The sequence below is a fragment of the Haliotis cracherodii genome, unplaced genomic scaffold (genome assembly GCF_022045235.1).
Source record: "Haliotis cracherodii isolate W230 unplaced genomic scaffold, xgHalCrac1.p SCAF_10, whole genome shotgun sequence".
Lineage (NCBI taxonomy): Eukaryota > Metazoa > Mollusca > Gastropoda > Lepetellida > Haliotidae > Haliotis > Haliotis cracherodii.
In genome coordinates this window covers 25,854,455-25,880,919 of record NW_027266265.1, presented here as the reverse complement: position 1 = coordinate 25,880,919, position 26,465 = coordinate 25,854,455, and the positions used below count along the sequence as shown (strand labels likewise).

At 38.4% G+C, this 26,465-nt stretch overlaps 2 protein-coding genes across 2 annotated transcripts in view; one reads left to right on the top strand and one right to left on the bottom strand.

The window, feature by feature from the left end:
- LOC139454212 (ATP-dependent RNA helicase DDX1-like) overlaps positions 1 to 26,465 on the bottom strand; it is a 417,258-nt gene that overhangs the window by 190,487 nt on the left and 200,306 nt on the right. The window lies entirely within an intron of this gene.
- LOC139448272 (type-1 angiotensin II receptor-like) lies at positions 11,260 to 13,609 on the top strand. The gene has a single exon (XM_071229807.1). It carries the CDS (start codon positions 11,260 to 11,262, stop codon positions 12,451 to 12,453), a length of 1,194 nt encoding a protein of 397 aa, XP_071085908.1. The 3' UTR covers positions 12,454 to 13,609.

Below are 26,465 nucleotides of genomic sequence, written 5' to 3'. Positions count from 1 at the left end.
GAGTAGGGTGTGACAATGGAGCAGTAGAATACCGAGCAGTGATTAGGTTTTTATATTTGAAAGGTCGCACACCAAAAGAAACTTTCGATGAAATGAAAGCAACTAATGGGGAAGATGCCCCATCATATGACGTTGTTAAACACTGGCATCGCCAGTTCAAGTGTGGTCGAACATTTGTGGAAACAGCTGCCATTCCTGGTTGCCCCCATTTAGCCATTGATGAGGACACTATCCATCAAGTGGAGACCGCCATTTTGGCAGACCGACGTATAACTGTTCGCCAGTTTGCACAAGATGTCAAAGATCAGTGTAGGGTCTGTGGAAAAAATCATCCATGACAATTTGAACATGCATAAGGTGTCTGCACGATGGATTCCCAGGCTGCTCACACCTTTCCAAAAGCAGGAACGAGTCAATTGCTCAAAGGATCTTTTGGACATGTGCCAAAAAAAACAGGCAAACCTTTTTGACAGACTTATCACACAAGATGAAACATGGGTCCATCACTATGATCCTGAGACTAAAGTTCAGTCGATGCAATGGAAGCATGTGGAGTCACCACCCCCAAAGAAGGCACGTGTCCAACCCTCTGCAGGCAAGGTCATGCTCACGGTGTTTTGGGACCAGCACAGAGTAGTGATGATGGATTTCTTGGCAAAGGGTACCACAATTACAGGAGCTTATTATGCTTCACTGCTGCGGAAATTGCGGGACGCTATCAAGCTTAAGAGGCGTGGCATGCTGACCAAGGGTGTCCGTCTCCTGCAAGACAATGCTCCAGTACACAACTCTCATGTTGCCCAGACAGAAGCGCGGTTCTGTGGCTGTGAAATCCTTCCACATCCTCCTTACTCTCCTGACCTTGCACCATCTGACTTCCACCTCTTTCCAACCATGAAGTCATTTTTGAAGGGAAAGCGTTTCACAGATGATGAAACACTGATTTCTAAAGTCAAGTCCTGGTTTGAGACGCAAAATGAGGGCTTTTACAAGCGAGGTCTCCATAGTTGCATAAAACGATGGGAGAAGTGTGTAACTCTTGGTGGTTCCTATGTGGAGAAAGACTAATACCTATGCCAAGTTTCATTCCACTTGGTCCATCGGAAGTGGGTCAGGGGAAATCTTTAATGAACACCCCTCGTATACGAAGAGAGGGAAGGAACTCCAGAACAAAAACATTAAGACACCAGTCTTGACAAGTTCACTGGAACCTTTTGTGAATGGCCTAATTGCACTAAACATTTTTATTGAACCTATTGCGAGGAAGTAGGCTGGCTGGTGCCACTTACAAATAGTGGTTTGTGTGTTTTTCCACCATTCACCACATACCTTGTTCCTTTCTTAGTGTTATACATCTCAATTAGTAATTATGGTAACGGTTCTCTGACAAACCCTGCACAGATCTGTTTGATGAAAGTAACTTGTATTTGGTTACGTCCAACTTGTCACCAAGGAAACAGCAAAGTGCACCAGTTCAGCATGTGTTTCATGCACATGCAAAGTTTCATGATCAAATATTAAACAGTTTCCGAGTTAAGATCTGGAAACAAATGTTACATGTATGTGAGTCTAGTTCCAGTCTGTTGCCATGGAAACAAAAAAATATTTCTTTTTTAGAAATATGCAAACACCAAAAGACACCAGATCAGCATGTGTTTGACACATATGCAAAGTTTTGTTATTCAATATTAAACGGTTTCCATGTTATGCTTTGCAAACTAAACATGAGCGATGGACGGACAGATAGCACCATCCCTATATCACCATCCCACTTCAAACTGAAAATCTACTTGGTTAATCCTTTGTACAAAAATATAGATCATATTTTTATCAAATAATTGGAATATGATTACAGCCAGTGTATGAATGTGAAGGCTGCAGTATCTGCTTTACAAGACAGAGATGCCTGCACAGTGTCAGACTGTGTACATCATTGAAAAACAGTCATTCATCTTGTGTTTTATGGGTTCATTACATACCGGTAACATGCAGACAGTTACAAGGGAAGTGTTTTCTAACAGTCTAACTACCAGACCAGAGAATGTCCTATGTGTTATTTTGTCACTGTAGTCTTTCCGAGGCTTATTGACATGTCATTCACATATGGATTTTGTTTTGAAACTGCACAGGCAACAGTAAGTTAACAGATAATATGTATTATTTCATGACACTAACTGTGTCCATGACAATATTTGCTTCTGAGTTATTGCGGGTTAAGTGTTGTAAATCATGTAGATATATGTGACTTTCTACAGCAACTATACTGCTAGGACCACGGTTTGGAATGAAGCCAAGGTGCAAGTGTTTGATTAGACTATATAAGAAAGAAATATTATTTGTCTTATAAAGCAACACACAGCAACACTATTAGCAAGGATCATGTTGCCAAGCTCTCTGTGATGTAGCGTCCCTGGGAACCACAGGTCCAAGTTGCTGTTTAGCTCCCTGGTTGGCTCCTTCAGTGGTGTCAGCTTTGGCTGATCAAATCCCTGACTTTGCCCTGTGTGTGTTATTTTGTTACCCCAAAGTAGTAATCTACAACCTGCATCATTCTGGTCTGTATGTCTCCCACATGAAGCTGTACTACAAGTGCCACAGCATGACCCAGCTGCCTACCTCACTCTCTGCCTATTCCCCTCAATCTGCACAGGAATCAGTGTTCTAGGCTTTTGAGATAGTTGTGAATTCTTCAGAGGAGTCAAAGATGAGAAGCTTTATTAGATAGTTAAACACAACCTGTCAAGTTTCAAACAACTGATTCACTGTGGAGAATCAACTCTCTTTCTGTAATTCCATATTTCACATGCGCAGTGGAGATCGACTGACCACAACATGCCATTTGGATTTCTTGTATAACTGTAGCAGGTTTCAATAACTTGTTTCATGCACTTTGGTTATACACATAAACAAATACACAAAAGGCTAAATATAATTAAGACAAGATGGATAATAACTGTTCAGCAGGACATCCCCCAATCCAGACTACAAAGATAAGTAAGCACTGCAGTAAGCATGTCAATTAATTTGAATGAACACAACTGGCATTCTAATTCATGCAAAAAGTGTTAATAATTAATTGTTGTTTTTCCCAAACAGAGCTTTGTCCAAAACACTGATGTTCATCCATGTTCCATGTCTGTTGCTGCGCCATGTGAAAACTACACCTACATTCTGCTGCTAAAAGCATAAAACTTCTTCAGCTGTCTGTTTGATTTTTAATACTTTAAAGAAAAGAAATATAAATAAAAGAAAGCTCAAACTCAGTACATGAATAAAACTATATTTGTCTCCTATTGGAGTCATTTGTTAAGATGATGGTGACACTGAGTGGAGATGATGTCCTACTGACAAACTGTTTCTGAGTAACAGAGAACAAGAGTGCACAAGTACATGTATATATCATGGTATATATCATGCCTCCATGTCAGAGTGTTGAGATCTCATTTGTCTATATGATCTTGACAAAATACCATGTATCCCACCTTGGCGGAGAATAAATTTCTCTGAGCAAGGCAGGCTGCATGTGGATTTCTGAGAGGCAGAATAAATCCTTTTTCTCCGCTTCCAAGCAAAAAAACGCATGCTTTTCTGACATTGCACAAGCTAACCGCCCCTGTCAATTTTGAATTTTGAATTTACCCAATGTCATAATATTATTAAAACAAATTGGTAGCAGGATCACTCAGGGTACATGGGATTTATGCATCCCTCGTTACCACTCACCTCTGGCTTGTGGTGTAAAACCTAATGCGAGGCCCATTAAACCCCAGGCTACCCCCCTGGAACATGCAACAACTCATATCATCAACAGAGGCAGGGTTAGAGCAATTGGCTGATGGGTAATGTGGAATATGTACCCCCCATGACTTCATTGTAAGATAATTAATTTCTGGATAATTCCCATGGGCGATATTCACATAATGACTTACAGTGATGTCATCAGAGCTCATTGCAGGATACAAGCAATCACTGCTTGAATATGTCAGAACAAGTTGGAGATGTCTATTCAAGACAGTCGCTCAACATAAAGACTCAACATAAAGACTCTAATTCTGCCTACAGTTTATAATACACACATTAAGTTTAATTAGGGGAAAAGTTACAAATGTTTACGAAATACCTGTCTTCCCTTTCCAATAATAGACTTATCCTTTTAACACAAATTACAAAGACCAGTATATGAAGAAATGTGAATACATATCAACCTATCTTGTCTCATAACATGCATTGAGAACTGTCCTCTGACATTTGCTGTAATTAAATTTAATTTAAATTGTGACTTGACTTATTTAATGTCAAGATGACAGGTTTTTATATAAAACATAACATGTGAGATAATAGGATACACTGGGATTTAAATAATGGAAACAGGTTATGTCATATTATTCACAGTTGCCTCAGGCTTGGCTGCAGCGATCTCAACGCAGATAAGTATAATATAGTTTTCTGTGGAAGTCACATGAAAGATGCTTTACATTTCTTTGTTGCGTGTACAAATTATGATATTCTACGAAATGATATGTATTTTAATCAGTATGGCAACTCTTTACAAAGTAAATGAATTAGTGAAAGCAGAATGAGTAGTATAGATGATGGGGTACTACGCTAATCAGCATAAAATTATATCATGATGCAGCAAGACAACAATTGCTCAGAAAAATGTACCGTTAGCACCTGCTTAGCAAAATGTCCTCTTGACGCATCATGATATTATTTTATGCCGATTGGCATAGTACCCCCATCGTCTATACTACTGAATGAGAAGTAACCTGCTTCACCCCTGACAGTGGTTTGCTGGAGCACAGGATGTTTGCAAATAACTCAGTGAACGTATATCAGGCGTGCCTTTAAATGTTTGCTTCCTATGTTCCAATGTTCACATAAATAGCTTGCTCATATTGTGTTATATATGTGATTAATCTTGCTAATACTGTGTACAACAGAAACAATTAAATCACTAATTAAGGGGATGTATTGATAAAGAAAATGCCTATTGATTAAAGCTGCCCTAATCACATACTTCAGCTTGGTCCAGGTGAACTAAAACTTACAAAAAGGCACTTGATCACTTGGCCATAAACATCATTTTCTAAAGATTTGGAAGTCATTATTAGACAAGCTGAACTTTCTAGACCAAACAGAATTTCACTAGACTCGGGCTGCAAACTGCTTGATTACCATCCAGTCCTACAGGTGTTGAAATGTTTTGATACCTCCAAATCATGTTTGACTATGCATAGTATGTCCCAACCCACCTCATCAGGAATGACACACAAGGGCTGAGATAGTCTGCATTCAGCATCATATCTGATCAATCAACTTCAATCATTCATTGAACAAGTGTATTTATGATCTGACATTAACAGGAGCTCTGCTGGCATATTACACGTTGTCATTGGGGGATATATTCACATATTTATTTATTAAGTATTCATTGCATGTGTATTCCAAGAATATCACATCCATTAACAATCTTGAACATTCATTACCATAGCCTCAATGCTTTTCTTGCTGTGTTTTCAATGTTGAACTGACAGAATGCTGTGTACAGATATACCAAGTTTAAAATGTTCTCTCTTCCTGAGAAAAAAACATTGACTCCTGCTAGTTTCATCTCTTCAGTGCTCTCTGAGAAGAGAGATCCCAAACCCTTTTCTTCTTGAATTTATTTCCAAGAAACCAGTCTTCCTCCTGTTTAGCAGAATAAAATCAATCTAATTGAAATTGTTTGCAACAGGTGGCAACAATCCAACAGTAACTAAGAACTATGTTTCATGTGTCCCCGAATTCCTAACCTAGACACGGTCGTGACTAATGATGAAAGACACACCAATGTCAATATACCTATGTGCAAACTAGCAGTGAAGAATCACAGGACAGCCCTGTCGCCAAATACTTCATCAGTTATCAGCACCCTTATGACACTAGTTGTGAAGAAGCTGGTTTCTATTTTTGTTCCTGAAGTATTGCCTCCACTGAAGTGAAGCCTGACAATTTCAGGACCATCAGACATGAACCATGCATTCTGTAGGAAGGGAAATATGGTGTATACCATATTACACTAGCCAAATGACATATCAAAATTTATTCAGTTTGTGTGAGTTTACTGTATCATTTATGAGGGACAAAGGCTATCAGATATAAAGGTTCTTGATGAAACTCAAAGAAGATTCTGGAATCATCAAACAATTTTCAACAAGCTTGGCCTCACACATTTGCCCGCTTGTGAAACATCCACTTTGAATATGTTGACATTGGCTTTACTGATAATGAAATGTTGTGAACATATTTCAAGTCTTAACATAGTGTTTTGCTATTCAAGTAACTCTGAACATGTAAGATTTGCCGCTTGGAAATTGCCGACCTCTAGATGATGAAGAAAATGACAATGAACACTGATCAAATTTTTAAGACACTTCAAATTGATTATACCTTGCAATAGTTGTGCTGCTTTATACAATCATCATGTACACGCTATTGATGCATACCCTATATGGCCACAACTTAATGATACACAACCATCAGATATTCTTTCACCAGTTTACAAATTACATAGCAGAAATTCTGCAAATAGATTATAAGACTATGAAACTGTAAAATATGCTGTTTTCAGTTGAGGGGGTACAGGACTAGATCAGAATAGGGTCCCTATCAGACAAATATTCAAGTTACTTCGTGGGTATATAGCAAGGGTACAGGCTAGATTCTTTGGGACACCTTCTGCATTCAGCACTCTGCTTTTTGAATAATAGCATATAACAGGAAGATGAAAATATTTTTCTTGAAGATAATAACTCTTATCATATCTAATGTCAGAATGATGACATCTGATTGGTTCATGTGATCTTGCTAAAATACTATGTATGCCACCTAGAAGGGAAATAAATGTCTGAGCGAGAGAATAAATGCCTTATACCCCACCACGAAGAAGACATGGTGCTCATGGATTTCTGAGCGGGAGTAAAAATCCCTTATACCTCTGCTTCAAAGCGAACAGTTGCATACTTTTTCCAAGTTAATAAAAGTCACGATATAGCACATGTTAACCTCAGCACAATCAAACAGCTGTTTTCTGTCAATTTTGATTTTGTTTTAATTCTTTTACAATGGCAGATAAAACATGTCGGTAATACATGGATGGCATTTATGTGCATTTTCCACCTAGTCTCTAGGTTACAATGAAAAACTTGAACAAAATATAATGTATCCAGCTTGATTCTCATTACATACATGATTCATTTGTGTAAACACGATTGAGCTGAATCAACGAAAATCCTCCTCTGAATATCACTCCTACTACTTCAGTCTGTGAACACACCATATTGTGAGGAGGCCACCGGTCGTGATATCCTCCATCAACATGGTCATACATATTTGGTATTTTCTTTGAGTTGAAGGTTGAGTGAATAAGTACACTCACTCATCCTATCCTGGTGTCCTAGGTTTTAATCATGCTATATTTCTGATACTTTTCATGTACTAAATCACAAATGGATAAGCATTTCCCTCCAATGTCATATCAAAGGCCACAAAATACTTGAAACTTTGATTATCTATTGTTTGCTTAAGAAATGGACAAATGCCATATGCTACCTTGCCTACCTCTAGATGACGAAGCATATGTCCTTAAAACTGCAGAATGTACATGGTTGTAGGATATGCAGGGTAACCAATTTTGTGGCCTTTGATATGAGTGGCTAACACTGACTTCCTGTTGTCATTTCAATGGTCTGTCATAGTTCGCGAAAGGTTGTTCTGACATGACCAGTAATCGGTGATAGCGAGAACTTGTATCTGATTTCAATGAGGTAGATTGAGGTAATCTAAGAATGCTTTAAATAAAGAAAACAGGATTAATCACATGAATTGTCTATTGTTAAGCAAGTTTATTTCTGGAGCTGTTGTAATATGCAGCTACGAGCCAATTCGTCTTGCATTAAAACACGGGGCTGTGTACTCGCAGGCAGATGACCATGGAGTACGCTGATCACTGTCAGATTAACGAGACTGATTAATGAGTGATTTCGGTAATTCGTTGTGTGTCGGAGTCGGGATGCGAGACTGTCGGATTAACAGGTCTAAATAGCACTGATTTAATTGGTTTCCATCATTTGTATCAGATAAAGCTAATTGTTGGATTAATGAGTGTCAGATTAACAAGACTTGACTGTATTCTCCAACCCTGTATAATTTTTATAGTCACAGGTAGATCCAGTGCAATTCTTGCATGGCGTTCACTTTTCAGTTCCTATAAAAATATGAGTCAGAAATTTAAATCGGCATCCAGAGGGTTAAAAACAAAAGTATTTTGACAGTTACATATTTACTATACATACCAATTACACTGAAATATTTGTGGATGACTTAGTAACATGGATCAATAACATTTCCAAGATGGCAAAGGTTAGTGTCTGCTGACCAGTCAGGTGTAAATTTCTGAACAAAAATAGTACCATGGCACTTTAGGTCACCTGCATCAATACAACAGCCACTTGCTGACACTAGATTCTAGACCTGAACAAGCTATGATATCATCAACAGAAGAAACATACTTGTCAAACTTCAGCTTCTTCAATCTCATACAAATGCACTTCAAGAGAATTGAAGAGCATGGTCAAAACATAAACATGTGTGACTAAACATGTACCACATTTCAGTACATTGTTAACAATAAAAGGTGAGTAATTGCCACAAAAAAGCCTGACATACTCAAAAACATTTACCGGTAACATTTATTGATGTGCATGAAGCAACATACTTAACAAAGTCGATGTTGAAATGATGCAGATTCACTTAGGGGTAATGACGAATCAGTGTCACACAGCAAATAGCAGGAAGTCTTCTTACAGCCTCAGGTTAGGAACTTAAATGGCTGAGGAATTCCATTCAATAGGTTTTTCAACATGACTGCCAGGCTCGCGAACAAATGTAAGTGTGATCATTGGTGGGAAGTATGTGAACTTACAGCATTATTGGTCCAGTGGTTTCTGATATGTTTACAGAGCCTACATTTCATTTACAGCGATTAATCGCACTGTCTAAGTCGAAGGTCAAAAATGGAACATGTTGAGCCACAATACTAACTACACAATAACTAATTTCAATACTTTTAGATACAAAATGGCTGAGAAAAGATTTGAACCTTTATAACTAATCAATTGTCATCTTTGATGGGAACATGCATGTGAAATTTAATCTTCATTGGAGTAGTGGTTTCTGAAAAGATGTTTACAGCCGACGATGCTGACGATGCAAAACAGCAGGCCATGACATAAATTCACTTGACTTTCAACCAGCTGACCTATAAATGGCAAAGTACATGCATATTTGGACAAGTCAAAATGAAATCCAGCTGAAAGTGTCTGGTTACATATGTAACCCCATGGAAGAAATGCATCTCACATCACAGCTATCTCTGTTGCATGAGTTTTTCTCTTTTTCCCTTGTCTGGAACATTGCGGTCAGCATGAGCCTAGGTCTGTAAATGGCAACTGTTGCAACAAATGGATGGATCTGACTGTGAGCCTGGATACAAATGCTATCTTTACCCAATATTTGCCATGTTGAAACAAATAACTCCCACAATCATCTGGATACCAACTACTTTTTGTATGGAAGTAATGATATATGAGGAGACAAGGTCATCAATATCCCAAGCCCTCTGACATATGTATGTTTGCTACTTAACACCCCATAGAGCAATATTCAAGCTGTATTGGGGAGGTCTAGATGAGAGATTAATGTCATGAGCAATGCCCCATGCATGTGTCAGCATATGATGTCACACAATCAACCAGGTTACCGAGCATGACCACCTAATCCATTTAGTCTCCTCTAACAACAAGCATTGTTGCTGTGAATCCCAAAGGGTTGTATGATGTATATCTGAAGTGAATACAAAGTTTCATCAAGACCTATTGCTGCCTTGGAAAAGAATTACAAAGGGGACATCAATAAATACTGTCCTTTCTTGCAAAAATCAAATCTGCTCATGTCTCATTACCAAGTAAGCATGATATGACAAACAAACATTATTTTAACTGGCACAGCAGTCCAATGACCAGATTCAAAAGTACTTCACATGTGTGCAGGTTTTCCTATAAAATCATTATTTGGACTGGTACCATTAGTTGGTACATGTGAATGTTCTGATAGCTTAATGACATTAAAACTGTGGCAAACATAATATCCTTCAGGGACAGATGACTATCAACATGCCACGAACAAGGAGCATTTGAGTGGCATGTTGGTAATACCTTTTGACATCAAAGACATCTGGAAAGATTGCAAATTAAGGATGTTGTCAGCTAAACTGTCACAAGTGTCAACAAAATGCCACTTAAATGTGGTAGGGAACACAGCTAAAACCAAGTTTCACAACTCTTTTCTTGAATATAATTACCACAAACAAGCCATTCAACTATAATGTATACCATCTTTAAGTGCATATAACCATTCTCTGTGTTTTAAGTTGTAATTGTATTATTTTCAAGGCTTAGCTGGTGTTCCTTTCACAAATTAATGACTTGATTAAGCCTTTTCTTTGTTGTTGTTTGTACATGACAATTCAATTGACTACATTAGTTGGCAGCCAATGGTCGACAGCACACAAAGTAGACCAGAATACATGCATACAACAATACAAGACCTCATTCCCTAATAACTCTAATGTAGTGACAATACATTTGTAAAGAAATAACCTTTTATTGACAACTTGTTGTGAATAAAAAACAAAAAACAACCCATAGTGTGTGAGCTTATGTACTTTACTGTCAGATTCAAAGTATTTGAGGTTTTTATGCAAATTATCAAATAACTTCAAAACAATGTTCCATGCTCATACACAATTTATTCATAAGAAAATGGTTGAGAAATGAACCAATAACAAATTCGAACCAAACTCAAATGGTCAATGAACCCAATTTCCATAATAGACAGACATACTCAAAAACATTCAACATTTATTGATGTGCAAGCAGGGAGCAGCCGACTCAACTGAGTCAGTGTTGAAACGATGCAGATTCACTGAGGGGTAATGACGAATCAGTATTACAATCAACTTACAGCAAATAGCAAGAAGTCATTGTTTACAGTCTCACATAATGCAGCTAAAAAATCTTTCAAGTTAGTTTTCCTACATAAGTAGCAGTAGAAGTTGACTCTGTTGTGATAAAGTGTGCAATTTATTTCAGACTGCGTGGCTGTTAGCAAGACAGAAGATTGCTAGATCCTAGCCTACCACAGAGTGGTCTGTTCACCATGAGCACGCCCATTCCTGTAGCCAATGAACATGCATCTGTACTGCTGAATGTTGGGGGTGTGAATCTGACAAGCAGCGTTGAGGACGATGGCAGTGTGACGAAGGACTGGCAGCTTATTGATTCTTCGGTGAGTCCTGATACGGTAACCAGCCTTGCAGAGCTGCTGCTGTCCGAACCTGACTTCAGGATGTCGGAGCAGCTCCATCGGTACCTTACTCCTGTGCTCATCATCATTGGAAACTTTAGTAATCTGTTGGCACTTCTTGTTTTGAGGAGAAAAAACTTGAGGCAACATTCAGCATGTTTTTATATGTCTGCGTATGCTGTTGCCAACTTGTTGGTACTAAACTTGGTGTCTGGAGTAGCCTGGTTATGTTACATTCTACAGAAGCCATATATAGCAACGCTCAGTGACTGGGGATGTGGACTGTGGACATTCATGGCCAATGTCATGATATACAGTGGGATATGGTTTGTGGTAGCAATGACTATTGACCGCTATGTTTTACTTTGCTATCCAAACAAGGCACTGACAATGTGCACAGTGTTTACAGCAAAGGTCTCCTCAGTGTTCATCATGATAGGTCTGGTTGTCATCAGTGTACATGCAATGTGGACATACCAACTGCAGGAACATGGCTGTTTCATTCCCTATCACATGAAGGATCTGCATATCCTCATCTGGCCCTGGATGTCGGCCACTTTCTACTCCTATCTGCCACTACTGCTTCTCTTCCACCTTAACATCTGCCTGATGGTATCACTGTGCCTAAAACGCCATCGCTTACGCCGCACTATTCAAGCTGATGGTGGTGATGACTTTATTGTCATCACTCTCATCATTTCCATGTCCTTCTTTGCATTGGCTGTTCCTGCCACCATCATTAACCTCATCGATATCCATGCTCCAAGCTCCTGGCTGAATGCAAAGCTTATTGCTCAGATAGAACTCACAAAGAAAGTTACAGGATTTCTCTCAGCAACTAATCAGGCAGTATTGGGATATCTTCTCCTTATTTGCTCAAAAACTTTTCGCTCAGAGTTTGTTCAGTTTTTCAAAGACCTGACCATAAAACGAAGGCCGAAAGTATATGAAATGAGAAATATGAGTGGCAATGATGATTCCAATAGGATCCATGTTGAGTACGAAATCTGCAGTGATGGAACCCGAGCTATCACCACAACGTTATGAAAGTCTCTTACACCTCCTGGAACTTCATAACAGCATTCAAACAAACATCCATGGCATTGTACAGTGTTGGAATGTGTCAAACATAAGGAATACAATCATGTGCTCCGTGACTGTGTGGCTGGCTCCCAATGCTGGCCACAGGAAGTGGGATGATGACCTGGTGTGGCCGGATCAGCACAGGTGTGTATCAGTATGATAGCAGCAAGCATTATAAAGACGTAATTGCTGGTGCTAAAACTTTAAGTTGAAAATCAACAGACTGATGAGCATCAACCTCTTAGAAAAAACTCAAAACTAATTTGTGAATTTGTCGATCAAGATCCAATACAAAGAAGATTCATCACATGCATGCTATGAAAATGAAAGAAATGCTGTGGTAAAATCAATTATTATCAACACATAGTGATATTTCTCCTATCTATATATCTCAGAATAAGTAATTGTGTTTGTACACACAATCTGTATTAAGACATATTTTCCTTGGAAAATTGCATGATGCATGTCTTATGTCTTTCATCAAATGTTTTTGGTGTTGGGAAATTATGATATATATACATCAAACACATTTAGTCCTGATAGGTTCATCATCCCTGTGATGCCATGATAATGCATTTTAACAACTTTGTACTTCAGCCGCCAGTGTTTTCACAAAATACATGTACAGTAGAAAGCTTAGCCTATAACAAATCCTTTTGAAATTCTTGAAGCTGAATAACATTTTTTAACTTAGGCCTATTGGTTAATTCATCACTGAGATCTACAACAACTTCACACCACTAATGTCTGCACACAGCCTGTACAATCCTGTTCTTACTCAAATGAGCTAAAAACTACCATTTCTATTAATTGATTTTAAATACACACTTTAAAAGGTGGTATGGGTGCTGATAGCGGTTTACTGTTTAAACAAGTCAGCTCAACGTGAAACACATTATTTTCCTTTCATTATGATAAAAAGGTTTATCCAGATGTGTTTTTTGCTGCCTTTACAATATATGATAAGCATGAAACTCCCACAGCAAGCCCAGTAGAGGTGCAGTCCAACACAATCAATATGGAGCTGATGTGCCTTCCGCTCAATACAACTAACACAAGGATTGCAATTAACTGATGCACTCCAACTTCTGTATGGTAGACTTTTGTGTACATATTTTGTCTTATGTGGGATTTTGTCTCTCAGTCTGTGTATTAAATAAATTCACACATGTGATTCTGTGTCTGTCTCTAATTGTGTTGCATTGAATAACAATGTTAAAACATTCATTTCAGCTAATAATTGAGGAAACGTCCACACAACAGCAATGTATTGACTGAGCCCAACATTCTGCTATTTATCTTGCATGTTTTCCTAAAAACTCCTCTATCGTCAACATCAGGGGTTACTAATAGATACGATGGTGTACAGCTGATTATGATGATGCCATCAACAATAATGAAAGAGCAGAAAAAGCTGTTCTTAAAATAATTAAATTTTAAACCCAATCCATTCAGTTTTCTTTCCTATTTAACAGGGCAAGACGTAAGTTGTAATATACTATAAGAACATATGAGGTTTTACATATTCTAAAAGATCTATATCAAATATATGCACATTCACTGACTTCGAGATGTAACCAAAATAATGTCATTCAACGTATATTAATACTACACTCTCTGCCATTCCTGTGCATTCTCCAAACATCTTGTATGGAAAACCTTATGTGCAAACACTATCCCTTCAACTGGTGATCACAGCTTGTGTTGTCAATAAGATGATATCAAATAATATGAAATAGAGTGACACTGCATTTCTCTAAATAACCTGTTTCTATTTCAAAACCTAAATCACATGAAAAATCATCATCAGCTTGGATGCACAAAACATCTCCCAGTCAGGGACACATCTACAGTCAGATAAGACAAACATCATTTCTTTACTCAGGCCACATCTACAGTCAGATAGGACGAACATCATTTCTTTACTTTGGCCACATCTACTATCAGATAGGACGAACATCATTTCTTTACTTTGGCCACATCTACTATCAGATAGGATGAACATCATTTCTTTACTTAGGCCATGTCTACAGTCAGATAGGATGAACATCATTTCTTTACTCAGGCCACATCTACAGTCAGATAGGACAAACATCATTTCTTTACTTTGGCCACATCTACTATCAGATAGGATGAACATCATTTCTTTACTTAGGCCATGTCTACAGTCAGATAGGATGAACATCATTTCTTTACTCAGGCCACATCTACAGTCAGATAGGACGAACATCATTTCTTTACTTTGGCCACATCTACAGTCAGATAGGATGAACATCATTTCTTTACTTTGGCCACATCTACAGTCAGATAGGACGAACATCATTTCTTTACTTTGGCCACATCTACAGTCAGATAGGACGAACATCATTTCTTTACTTTGGCCACATCTACAGTCAGATAGGATGAACATCATTTCTTTACTTTGGCCACATCTACAGTCAGATAGGATGAACATGATTTCTTTACTTTGGCCACATCTACAGTCAGATAGGACGAACATCATTTCTTTACTCAGGCCACATCTACAGTCGGATAGGATGAACATCATTTCTTTACTTTGGCCACATCTACAGTCAGATAGGACGAACATCATTTCTTTACTTTGGCCACATCTACAGTCAGATAGGATGAACATCATTTCTTTACTTTGGCCACATCTACAGTCAGATAGGATGAACATCATTTCTTTACTTTGGCCACATCTACAGTCAGATAGGACGAACATCATTTCTTTACTTTGGCCACATCTACAGTCAGATAGGATGAACATCATTTCTTTACTTTGGCCACATCTACAGTCAGATAGGACGAACATCATTTCTTTACTTTGGCCACATCTACAGTCAGATAGGATGAACATCATTTCTTTACTTTGGCCACATCTACAGTCAGATAGGACGAACATCATTTCTTTACTTTGGCCACATCTACAGTCAGATAGGACGAACATCATTTCTTTACTCAGGCCACATCTACAGTCAGATAGGACAAACATCATTTCTTTACTTTGGCCACATCTACTATCAGATAGGATGAACATCATTTCTTTACTTAGGCCATGTCTACAGTCAGATAGGATGAACATCATTTCTTTACTCAGGCCACATCTACAGTCAGATAGGACGAACATCATTTCTTTACTTTGGCCACATCTACAGTCAGATAGGATGAACATCATTTCTTTACTTTGGCCACATCTACAGTCAGATAGGACGAACATCATTTCTTTACTTTGGCCACATCTACAGTCAGATAGGACGAACATCATTTCTTTACTTTGGCCACATCTACAGTCAGATAGGATGAACATCATTTCTTTACTTTGGCCACATCTACAGTCAGATAGGATGAACATGATTTCTTTACTTTGGCCACATCTACAGTCAGATAGGACGAACATCATTTCTTTACTCAGGCCACATCTACAGTCGGATAGGATGAACATAATTTCTTTACTTTGGCCACATCTACAGTCAGATAGGACGAACATCATTTCTTTACTTTGGCCACATCTACAGTCAGATAGGATGAACATCATTTCTTTACTTTGGCCACATCTACAGTCAGATAGGATGAACATCATTTCTTTACTTTGGCCACATCTACAGTCAGATAGGACGAACATCATTTCTTTACTTTGGCCACATCTACAGTCAGATAGGATGAACATCATTTCTTTACTTTGGCCACATCTACAGTCAGATAGGACGAACATCATTTCTTTACTTTGGCCACATCTACAGTCAGATAGGATGAACATCATTTCTTTACTTTGGCCACATCTACAGTCAGATAGGACGAACATCATTTCTTTACTTTGGCCACATCTACAGTCAGATAGGACGAACATCATTTCTTTACTTTGGCCACATCTACAGTCAGATAGGATGAACATCATTTCTTTACTCAGGCCACATCTACAGTCAGATAGGATGAACATCATTTCTTTACTTTGGCCACATCTACAGTCAGATAGGATGATATTGATTCTAATTTGACCAGTACTGTAAGGCCACAGGCCCATAATGCATTTCGATCGGCCTGTTTTGGGCGTTTCCGAGCATGCTGCTATATTGCAGTTATTGCAATCTTTTTCAGAGGTTCAGCAATAATGTTCGCGGTCATACAGTATTACATTAATAATACCGAAGATCAATAGAATAATAGTTAGAGAAGTAATGATGAATTTCTTCAAAATACACAAGTAGCAGCCAGGACAAAGTAGCATATTTGTTTTTTTACAAGCCATAGTCTAATAAACGTTTCCGGGGAATGTTTCGATGTGAATGGTGATGTAAGATCGAAAAGCACACTTTACAGACCATTATGTATATTATTGCATACAAGCAGTTTGTACAAACATTTTCAGAAGTTCATGTTCGCAGTAATACATTATTGTATTATTAATACAGGGGTCAGCAGAATGACAGTTGCAAAAGTAATTATGAATTTCTTATTTTTGAGCCTTACATAAGCAAGGTCCAAGGCACTGTGTATTTGCAAGCCACAATTTACTAACTATGAAACGTAGTTTGTCAACATGATGGGCGGTGCTAGCCCATCTATCACCTTCACGTGAAGTCTATTCCCTGGCACATCATTTCTTTACTTAGGCCACATCTACAGTTGGATAGGATGAACATCATTTCTTTACTTAGGCCACATCTACAGTCGGATAGGATGAACATCATTTCTTTACTTAGGCCACATCTACAGTCAGATAGGATGAACATCATTTCTTTACTCAGGCCACATCTACAGTCAGATAGGATGAACATCATTTCTTTACTTTGGCCACATCTACAGACAGATATGATGAACATCATTTCTTTACTCAGGCCACATCTACAGTCAGATAGGACGAACATCATTTCTTTACTTTGGCCACATCTACAGTCAGATAGGATGAACATCATTTCTTTACTTTGGCCACATCTACAGTCAGATAGGACGAACATCATTTCTTTACTCAGGCCACATCTACAGTCAGATAGGATGAACATCATTTCTTTACTTTGGCCACATCTACAGTCATCTAGGATGAACATCATTTCTTTACTTTGGCCACATCTACAGTCAGATAGGATGAACATCATTTCTTTACTTTGGCCACATCTACAGTCAGATAGGATGAACATCATTTCTTTACTCAGGCCACATCTACAGTCAGATAGGATGAACATCATTTCTTTACTTTGGCCACATCTACAGTCAGATAGGACGAACATCATTTCTTTACTTTGGCCACATCTACAGTCAGATGGGACGAACATCATTTCTTTACTTTGGCCACATCAACAGTCAGATAGGACAAACATCATTTCTTTACTCAGGCCACATCTACAGTCAGATAGGATAAACATCATTTCTTTACTCAGGCCACATCTACAGTCAGATAGGATGAACATCATTTCTTTACTTTGGCCACATCTACAGTCAGATAGGATGAACATCATTTCTTTACTTTGGGACGAACATCATTTCTTTACTTTGGCCTCATCTACAGTCGCATAGGATGAACATAATTTCTTTGCTCAAGCCACATCTACAGTCAGATAGGATGAACATCATTTCTTTACTTTGGCCACATCTACAGTCGGATAGGATGAACATAATTTCTTTACTCAGGCCACATCTACAGTCATCTAGGATGAACATCATTTCTTTACTTTGGCCACATCTACAGTCATCTAGAATGAACATCATTTCTTTACTTAGGCCACATCTACAGTCAGATAGGATGAACATCATTTCTTTACTTAGGCCACATCTACAGTCAGATAGGACTAGCATCATTTCTTTACTGAGGCCACATCTACAGTCAGATACGATGAACATGATTTCTTTACTCAGGCCACATCTACAGTCAGATAGGATGAAAATCATTTCTTTACTTTGGCCACATCTACAGTCAGATAGGATGAACATCATTTCTTTACTTTGGCCACTTCTACAGTCAGATATGATGAACATCATTTCTTTACTTTGGCCACATCTACAGTCATCTAGGATGAACATCATTTCTTTACTTAGGCCACATCTACAGTCAGATAGGACTAGCATCATTTCTTTACTGAGGCCACATCTACAGTCAGATACGATGAACATGATTTCTTTACTCAGGCCACATCTACAGTCAGATAGGACAAACATCATTTCTTTACTCAGGCCACATCTACAATCAGATACGATGAACATGATTTCTTTACTTTGGCCACATCAACAGTAAGATAGGATGAACATCATTTCTTTACTTTGGCCACATCTACTATCAGATAGGACGAACATCATTTCTTTACTTAGGCCACGTCTACTATCAGATACGATGAACATCATTTCTTTACTTACGCCACATCTACTATCAGATAGGACCAGCATCATTTCTTTACTTAGGCCATGTCTACAGTCAGATAGGATGAACATCATTTCTTTACTTTGGCCACATCTACAGTCAGATAGGACGAACATCATTTCTTTACTTAGGCCACGTCTACTATCAGATACGATGAACATCATTTCTTTACTTAGGCCACATCCACTATCAGATAGGACCAGCATCATTTCTTTACTTAGGCCATGTCTACAATCAGATACGATGAACATCATTTCTTTACTTAGGCCACATCTACTATCAGATAGGACCAGCATCATTTCTTTACTTAGGCCATGTCTACAATCAGATACGATGAACATCATTTCTTTACTTAGGCCACATCTACTATCAGATAGGACCAGCATCATTTCTTTACTTAGGCCATGTCTACAATCAGATACGATGAACATCATTTCTTTACTTAGGCCACATCTACTATCAGATAGGACCAGCATCATTTCTTTACTCAGGCCACATCTACAGTCAGATACGATGAACATGATTTCTTTACTCAGGCCACATCTACAGTCAGATAGGACAAACATCATTTCTTTACTCAGGCCACATCTACAATCAGATACGATGAACATGATTTCTTTACTTTGGCCACATCAACAGTAAGATAGGATGAACATCATTTCTTTACTTAGGCCACATCTACTATCAGATAGGACGAACATCATTTCTTTACTTAGGCCACGTCTACTATCAGATAGGATGAACATAATTTCTTTACTCAGGCCACATCTACAGTCAGATAGGACGAACATCATTTCTTTACTTTGGCCACATCTACAGTCATCTAGGATGAACATCATTTCTTTACTTTGGCCACATCTACAGTCATCTAGAATGAACATCATTTCTTTACTTAGGCCACATCTACAGTCAGATAGGATGAACATCATTTCTTTACTTAGGCCACATCTACAGTCAGATAGGATGAACATCATTTCTTTACTTTGGCCACATCTACAGTCAGATAGGATGAACATGATTTCTTTACTTTGGCCACATCTACAGTCAGATAGGACGAACATCATTTCTTTACTCAGGCCACATCTACAGTCGGATAGGATGAACATCATTTCTTTACTTTGGCCACATCTACAGTCAGATAGGACGAACATCATTTCTTTACTTTGGCCACATCTACAGTCAGATAGGATGAACATCATTTCTTTACTTAGGCCACATCTACAGTCAGATAGGACTAGCATCATTTCTTTACTGAGGCCACATCTACAGTCAGATACGATGAACATGATTTCTTTACTCAGGCCACATCTACAGTCAGATAGGACAAACATCATTTCTTTACTCAGGCCACATCTACAATCAGATACGATGAACATGATTTCTTTACTTTGGCCACATCTACTATCAGATAGGACCAGCATCATTTCTTTACTTAGGCCATGTCTACAATCAGATACGATGAACATCATTTCTTTACTTAGGCCACATCTACTATCAGATAGGACCAGCATCATTTCTTTACTTAGGCCATGTCTACAATCAGATACGATGAACATCATTTCTTTACTTAGGCCACATCTACTATCAGATAGGACCAGCATAATTTCTTTACTCAGGCCACATCTACAGTCAGATACGATGAACATGATTTCTTTACTCAGGCCACATCTACAGTCAGATAGGACAAACATCATTTCTTTACTCAGGCCACATCTACAATCAGATACGATGAACATGATTTCTTTACTTTGGCCACATCAACAGTAAGATAGGATGAACATCATTTCTTTACTTAGGCCACATCTACTATCAGATAGGACGAACATCATTTCTTTACTTAGGCCACGTCTACTATCAGATACGATGAACATCATTTCTTTACTTAGGCCACATCTACTATCAGATAGGACCAGCATCATTTCTTTACTTAGGCCATGTCTACAGTCAGATAGGATGAACATCATTTCTTTACTTAGGCCACATCTACTATCAGATAGGACAAACATCATTTCTTTACTTAGGCCACGTCTACTATCAGATACGATGAACATCATTTCTTTACTTAGGCCACATCTACTATCAGATAGGACCAGCATCATTTCTTTACTTAGGCCATGTCTACAATCAGATACGATGAACATCATTTCTTTACTTAGGCCACATCTACTATCAGATAGGACCAGCATCATTTCTTTACTTAGGCCATGTCTACAATCAGATACGATGAACATCATTTCTTTACTTAGGCCACATCTACTATCAGATAGGACCAGCATCATTTCTTTACTTAGGCCATGTCTACAATCAGATACGATGAACATCATTTCTTTACTTAGGCCACATCTACTATCAGATAGGATGAACATCATTTCTTTACTTAGGCCATGTCTACAATCAGATAGGATGAACATCATTTCTTTACTTAGGCCACATCTACAATCAGATAGGACCAACATCATTTCTTTACTTAGGCCACAGTGCAGTGAGGCCGTCTTATTGTTGAGACATTTTTGAGACATTAATGTGAAGTTAATTAAAGCGAGCAAAGACCACTCGCATTTTTCACATTTAATTCCTGCTGGCTTTACTTTCAAGATTTACAGTATCTCCAAAGCTGAATAGTGGGACAATAGCTCAACATTACCTTTGTTACACAGAACTCAATGGATCAACAATGTTTGTAGATATCATTGTGACATCATGCATCACAGCTGCATGAGGAGTTGGATACAAAAGACTGTGGGAATGTCCCACCTATGTTACAATATTTATATCATTGTGCATGAAGGCAAAGATCACTTCCTGCGCACTAGTGTATTGTTTAAGTCTTCCGGATGGCATTGTTGACCACATGTGATTTTTACTGTGATATAATGGTGGAATGATGTCACACTAGAAACAATGTCATAGGTAAAGATTGCTGACATCATTTAACAACTCTGGTTTTCCAAAAAGGCCATCATGATCAATGCATTTTTCTAAGTGGGAGCTCAAAAGGAAAAAGAGTTTGCCACTAACGTGGCTATATCCCCCGCCCCTGTTGCAGAATTTATGACCTAATTAAATCTGAGAAAACCCTAACCTTTTTTAACCGAGGTTGAACTTGTCATGGAAATTGTAAAACAAGAGTAATCAGAAAGATGACATATCCCCCCGGCAGCTGTCTGTAAAGTAACTACAAGTAAATGTGCAATTCTGTATGTAATGAGTCAAGAGTTGAATGTTCTTGAAGAAGCATACATTGTTTACCCACAAAAGATCCACCACGGTCGCATCCATATGAAATGGAAAGTAAACCAAGTGTGTTTCAGTTGTTGTTTTTTTATGCAAACTAGAGGATGCCTGTGCAAAGTTTTTTGGAGAACTATCACATACTTTCTCAGTTCAGTATGTAGTTTAAACCTATGAAAAGTAACATGGAGAAATATTCAACAGTTTTTGAGTTCTGCTTCTGAAACTAACATCACTCACATAGTGAGCCTATGTCCAACATGTTTACAGTAAAATTTGAAATGAAAAAATTGCAAAATAGCAAAAGGCACAACTTCACCACTTGAGTGATATAAATGCAAAGTTTGATGAAGAAATATTTAACGGTTTTCGAGTTCTGCTCCGGAAACTATTCAGACAGACGGACAGACAGACAGACGGATGGACAGACATGCCCATAGCTATATCCCCCTGCATTATGTGCCGCGGGATAAAAATATTGAAAGGTTTATGAGTTATGCTCCAGAAACGAACCCTACCCTCACAGAACCTAAGTCCATCTTGCTGCAATGGAAACATAAAAAATAAACATTTCTAAAATTTCTCAATAGCAAAAGGCACCAGTTTAGCATGTACCTGACAGACCTGCAAAGTTTCATGAAAACATATTGAACGGTTTATGAGTTATGAGTTATGCTCCGGAAACGAACCCTACCCTCACAGAACCTAAGTCCATCTTGTTGCCATGGAAACGTAAAAAATAAAAATTTCTAAAATATTTTAATAGCAAAAGGCACCAGTTCAGCATGTACTTGACGGACTTGCAAAGTTTTATGAAAAAATATTGAACGGTTTATGAGTTATGCTCCGGAAACCAAATGTGATGGAGGGATGGAGCCCGTATCTATATCCCCTGCCAACTTCGTTGGGCGGGGGATAATAAGACATAATGGTTAATAAAGCAATTATTACACTCACATGTATGTCATACTGAGATTATGAAACTTGTGTGGGAATTTTATTGTCAATATATTTAGGGTGCGAGATAATTTTATTGGTCAGTATATGCAGGGTGCCAGAAAATTTTATTGGTCAATTTATGCAGGGCACCAGATAATTATTTGAACCATTGTGTATTTAATCAAAAGTAATTATTCACACTGCACTTATTCACCAATGAGTAGATATTTTAATAATAATTGTGCTTAAAATGTTGTTTCAAATGATTTCTTATTTGTATCTGCTCATGTGCTGCCCCAATTGTGTAACATGTTTAATTAACAATAGGCAAAACATAGTTCCTTTCCATGCAGTATTCACTGCAGTTGAGTTCATGAAAAAGTGATGCCTGCATTCAATCTGTAAATAAAGATCAGTGAGGAAACACAGATTTACTTGTTGAAAAACATGGGGTAATTATGAAGAGTGTTGTCATACAATTGGCTTTTTGAAATGTGTTATGAGTAATTGTACAAAAAAAACAACTAATTGGGTAATAGTGATTTATGTTGTGTAGTTCCCCAAATTTCCTAGCTTATCTGGAGTTGTGTTTATGTCTAAATATCGCAATGTCTGTAATCCCGCTAAACAGTGTAACATTCTCAACAACACCATACTGAAAAATACACATGACATATAAAACTATACTGATTCCCCCAAAGAAAACATCTCAATGTTTAAGTCAAAGTATTGTTTTTGTTCTTTGTACATTTTCATTAAATGTTAATATGAGTGAATGTGAAACATAACTGTTTTTCAAATGGGTAACAAATCTCAAAATCATAACACAAAATAACTTGGAAACTGACGGACAATACAAGTACATGCATCACAGCACACACAAAGATCTTACAACCTGATCCATATTATCTGGGTAAACTGACTACACATAGCATGATTGATTTCTTATGTACGCTTTCAAAGGAAAGCACTGAATGGCCCCACAAAATAAAACAAGCTGGTCGCAGCTGGTGAGCATCAATCATCTGGTTACATCCAGATACTACAACACTCGATCAGCAAGGTCTGTGAGCATCCATCATCTGGTTACATCCAGATACTATGACACACAATCAGCAAGGTCTGTGAGCATCCATCATCTGGTTACATCCAGATACTACGACACACAATCAGCAAGGTCTGTGAGCATCAATCATCTGGTTACATCCAGATACTATGACACACAATCAGCAAGGTCTGTGAGCATCCATCATCTGGTTACATCCAGATACTACGACACACAATCAGCAAGGTCTGTGAGCATCCATCATCTGGTTACATCCAGATACTACGACACACAATCAGCAAGGTCTGTGAGCATCAATCATCTGGTTACATCCAGATACTACGACACACAATCAGCAAGGTCTGTGAGCATCCATCATCTGGTTACATCCAGATACTACAACACACAATCAGCAAGGTCTGTGAGCATCCATCATCTGGTTACATCCAGATACTACGACACACAATCAGCAAGGTCTGTGAGCATCCATCATCTGGTTACATCCAGATACTACAACACACAATCAGCAAGGTCTGTGAGCATCCATCATCTGGTTACATCCAGATACTACAACACACAATCAGCAAGGTCTTCTCTGGTGATCATGCATGCAAAGCAGCAGTCTGTTAACTTTTTGTCACCTCTGATGACACAGTGGAATCAGTGGACATATTCTTCAGTGGAATCTTCAGTAATATGGACTGACCCTTATTTCTACAGGCTATAAGCCTCCTGTAGTTTTTCACATAATAAGGCTTGATTGCTGTCTATGTGAATGTATGTATGACCTCAAGCTGCCATTACGGACTGATCATAGCTGACTCTCATATTGGCCCAATGCATACATGCCTCAGGACATGTTGCTTATGTCTATTAACCTTACAACCTCAATTACATACTTTCACCTAAGCTACAGAGTATCTGGGAAAGTTCTTTCCTCCCTACAGACTAGAGGTGTGTGGAGAATTCCCCCCTGATAACTTACTGTACCATGGTTTCATTTTAAGGCAATGATAGCTGCCACAAGCAGAAGCATCAAATACAGGCAAGGCAGCTGCAATCAATATGTTCCTATTCTTTTTAGAAATTGGAACACAAGGTCAATTCTTCAAATACTACAGGAGATAATCAATTTGAAAATAGTGCCACAGGACTGTAGCACTTGGCAAAATGTGAAGTAGTCATCAATCCAATATAGCATTTTCTGTGTAATATTTAGGACGGAGAAACTGACAAATATGCAACAAGTATCAAAATTTCACAATACTTCTCAATCTTCATCAATGAATGTAATATGCATATTACATAAAACTGTGGCACTACACAACAGGTGTACTTACATTGTACAAAGCTCCAACTCTCAGTCTATATATATATATATGATTTTTAAGGTGCCTCATTTTTCTTATGCATTATAAAACTGAGGTAGCATAGTGATACAAACTATAGGTGTGCGCTTTCAGTTCCAGTTAGCCCCCTTCAGGCTGTGCATGATGTCCTAACATCACAGAAGAATGATGTCACATAACATTACCTAGGGAACAAGGGAGTTACTTATGGCGCTTCACACTCTAGATCTAGAATGTAACTTCAGCGAAAACAGTCAAATGAACTTGTTTTCCTCATTTTTTAACAGCATATCGTTGTGGGTTTACACATGATCTTTGTGTGAGAACAAATGTGTGACAGGAAATATTTTCTGTTCAATTATGGAGAGTGCATAGTACACACAAGAAAATAAAGTAGACAAGAAGAAGACATTTTGGCGACTTCGGGATAATTCATGGTGACAAAACATAGAATCTGGTTGCATTAGTGTCCAAACTGGTGGTCAAATAGAGTGCTGATAGATTGTGCTTCTCCTGGGACGAAATCTCCGGGCAGGCAGTATCAATCTGTGGACTGTATCTGCCGCCTGTCCTATAACGCTCCACACACAGCTACTGCCACCATCTATTGCTTCATTCTCTAATGAACAAGTAACAGGTAACATATTATTTACACACATATCATTATCAAATAAAATCAATAGGCAGACTGGATGTGTCACACAAACCTGGTAGACTGGATGTGATATGTAATTCAGCTGTGTGTGGTGCTGGGTGACATGTGAAGTACAGCTGTGTGGTGCTGGATGACATGTGAAGTACAGCTGTGTGTGGTGCTGGATGACATGTGAAGTACAGCTGAGTGTGGTGCTGGGTGACATGTTTAGTACAGCTGTGTGTGGTGCTGGATGACATGTGAAGTACAGCTGTGTGTGGTGCCGGATGACATGTGAAGTACAGCTGACTGTGATGCTGGGTGACACGTGAAGTACAGCTTGGTGTGATGCTGGGTGGCATGTGAAGTACAGCTGAGTGTGATGCTGGGTGACATGTGAAGTACAGCTGACTGTGATGCTGGGTG

Bases quoted from the DNA above. Each gene is read 5' to 3' on its own strand.
- LOC139448272 (XM_071229807.1), top strand. From the start codon at position 11,260: ATGAGCACGCCCATTCCTGTAGCCAATGAACATGCATCTGTACTGCTG.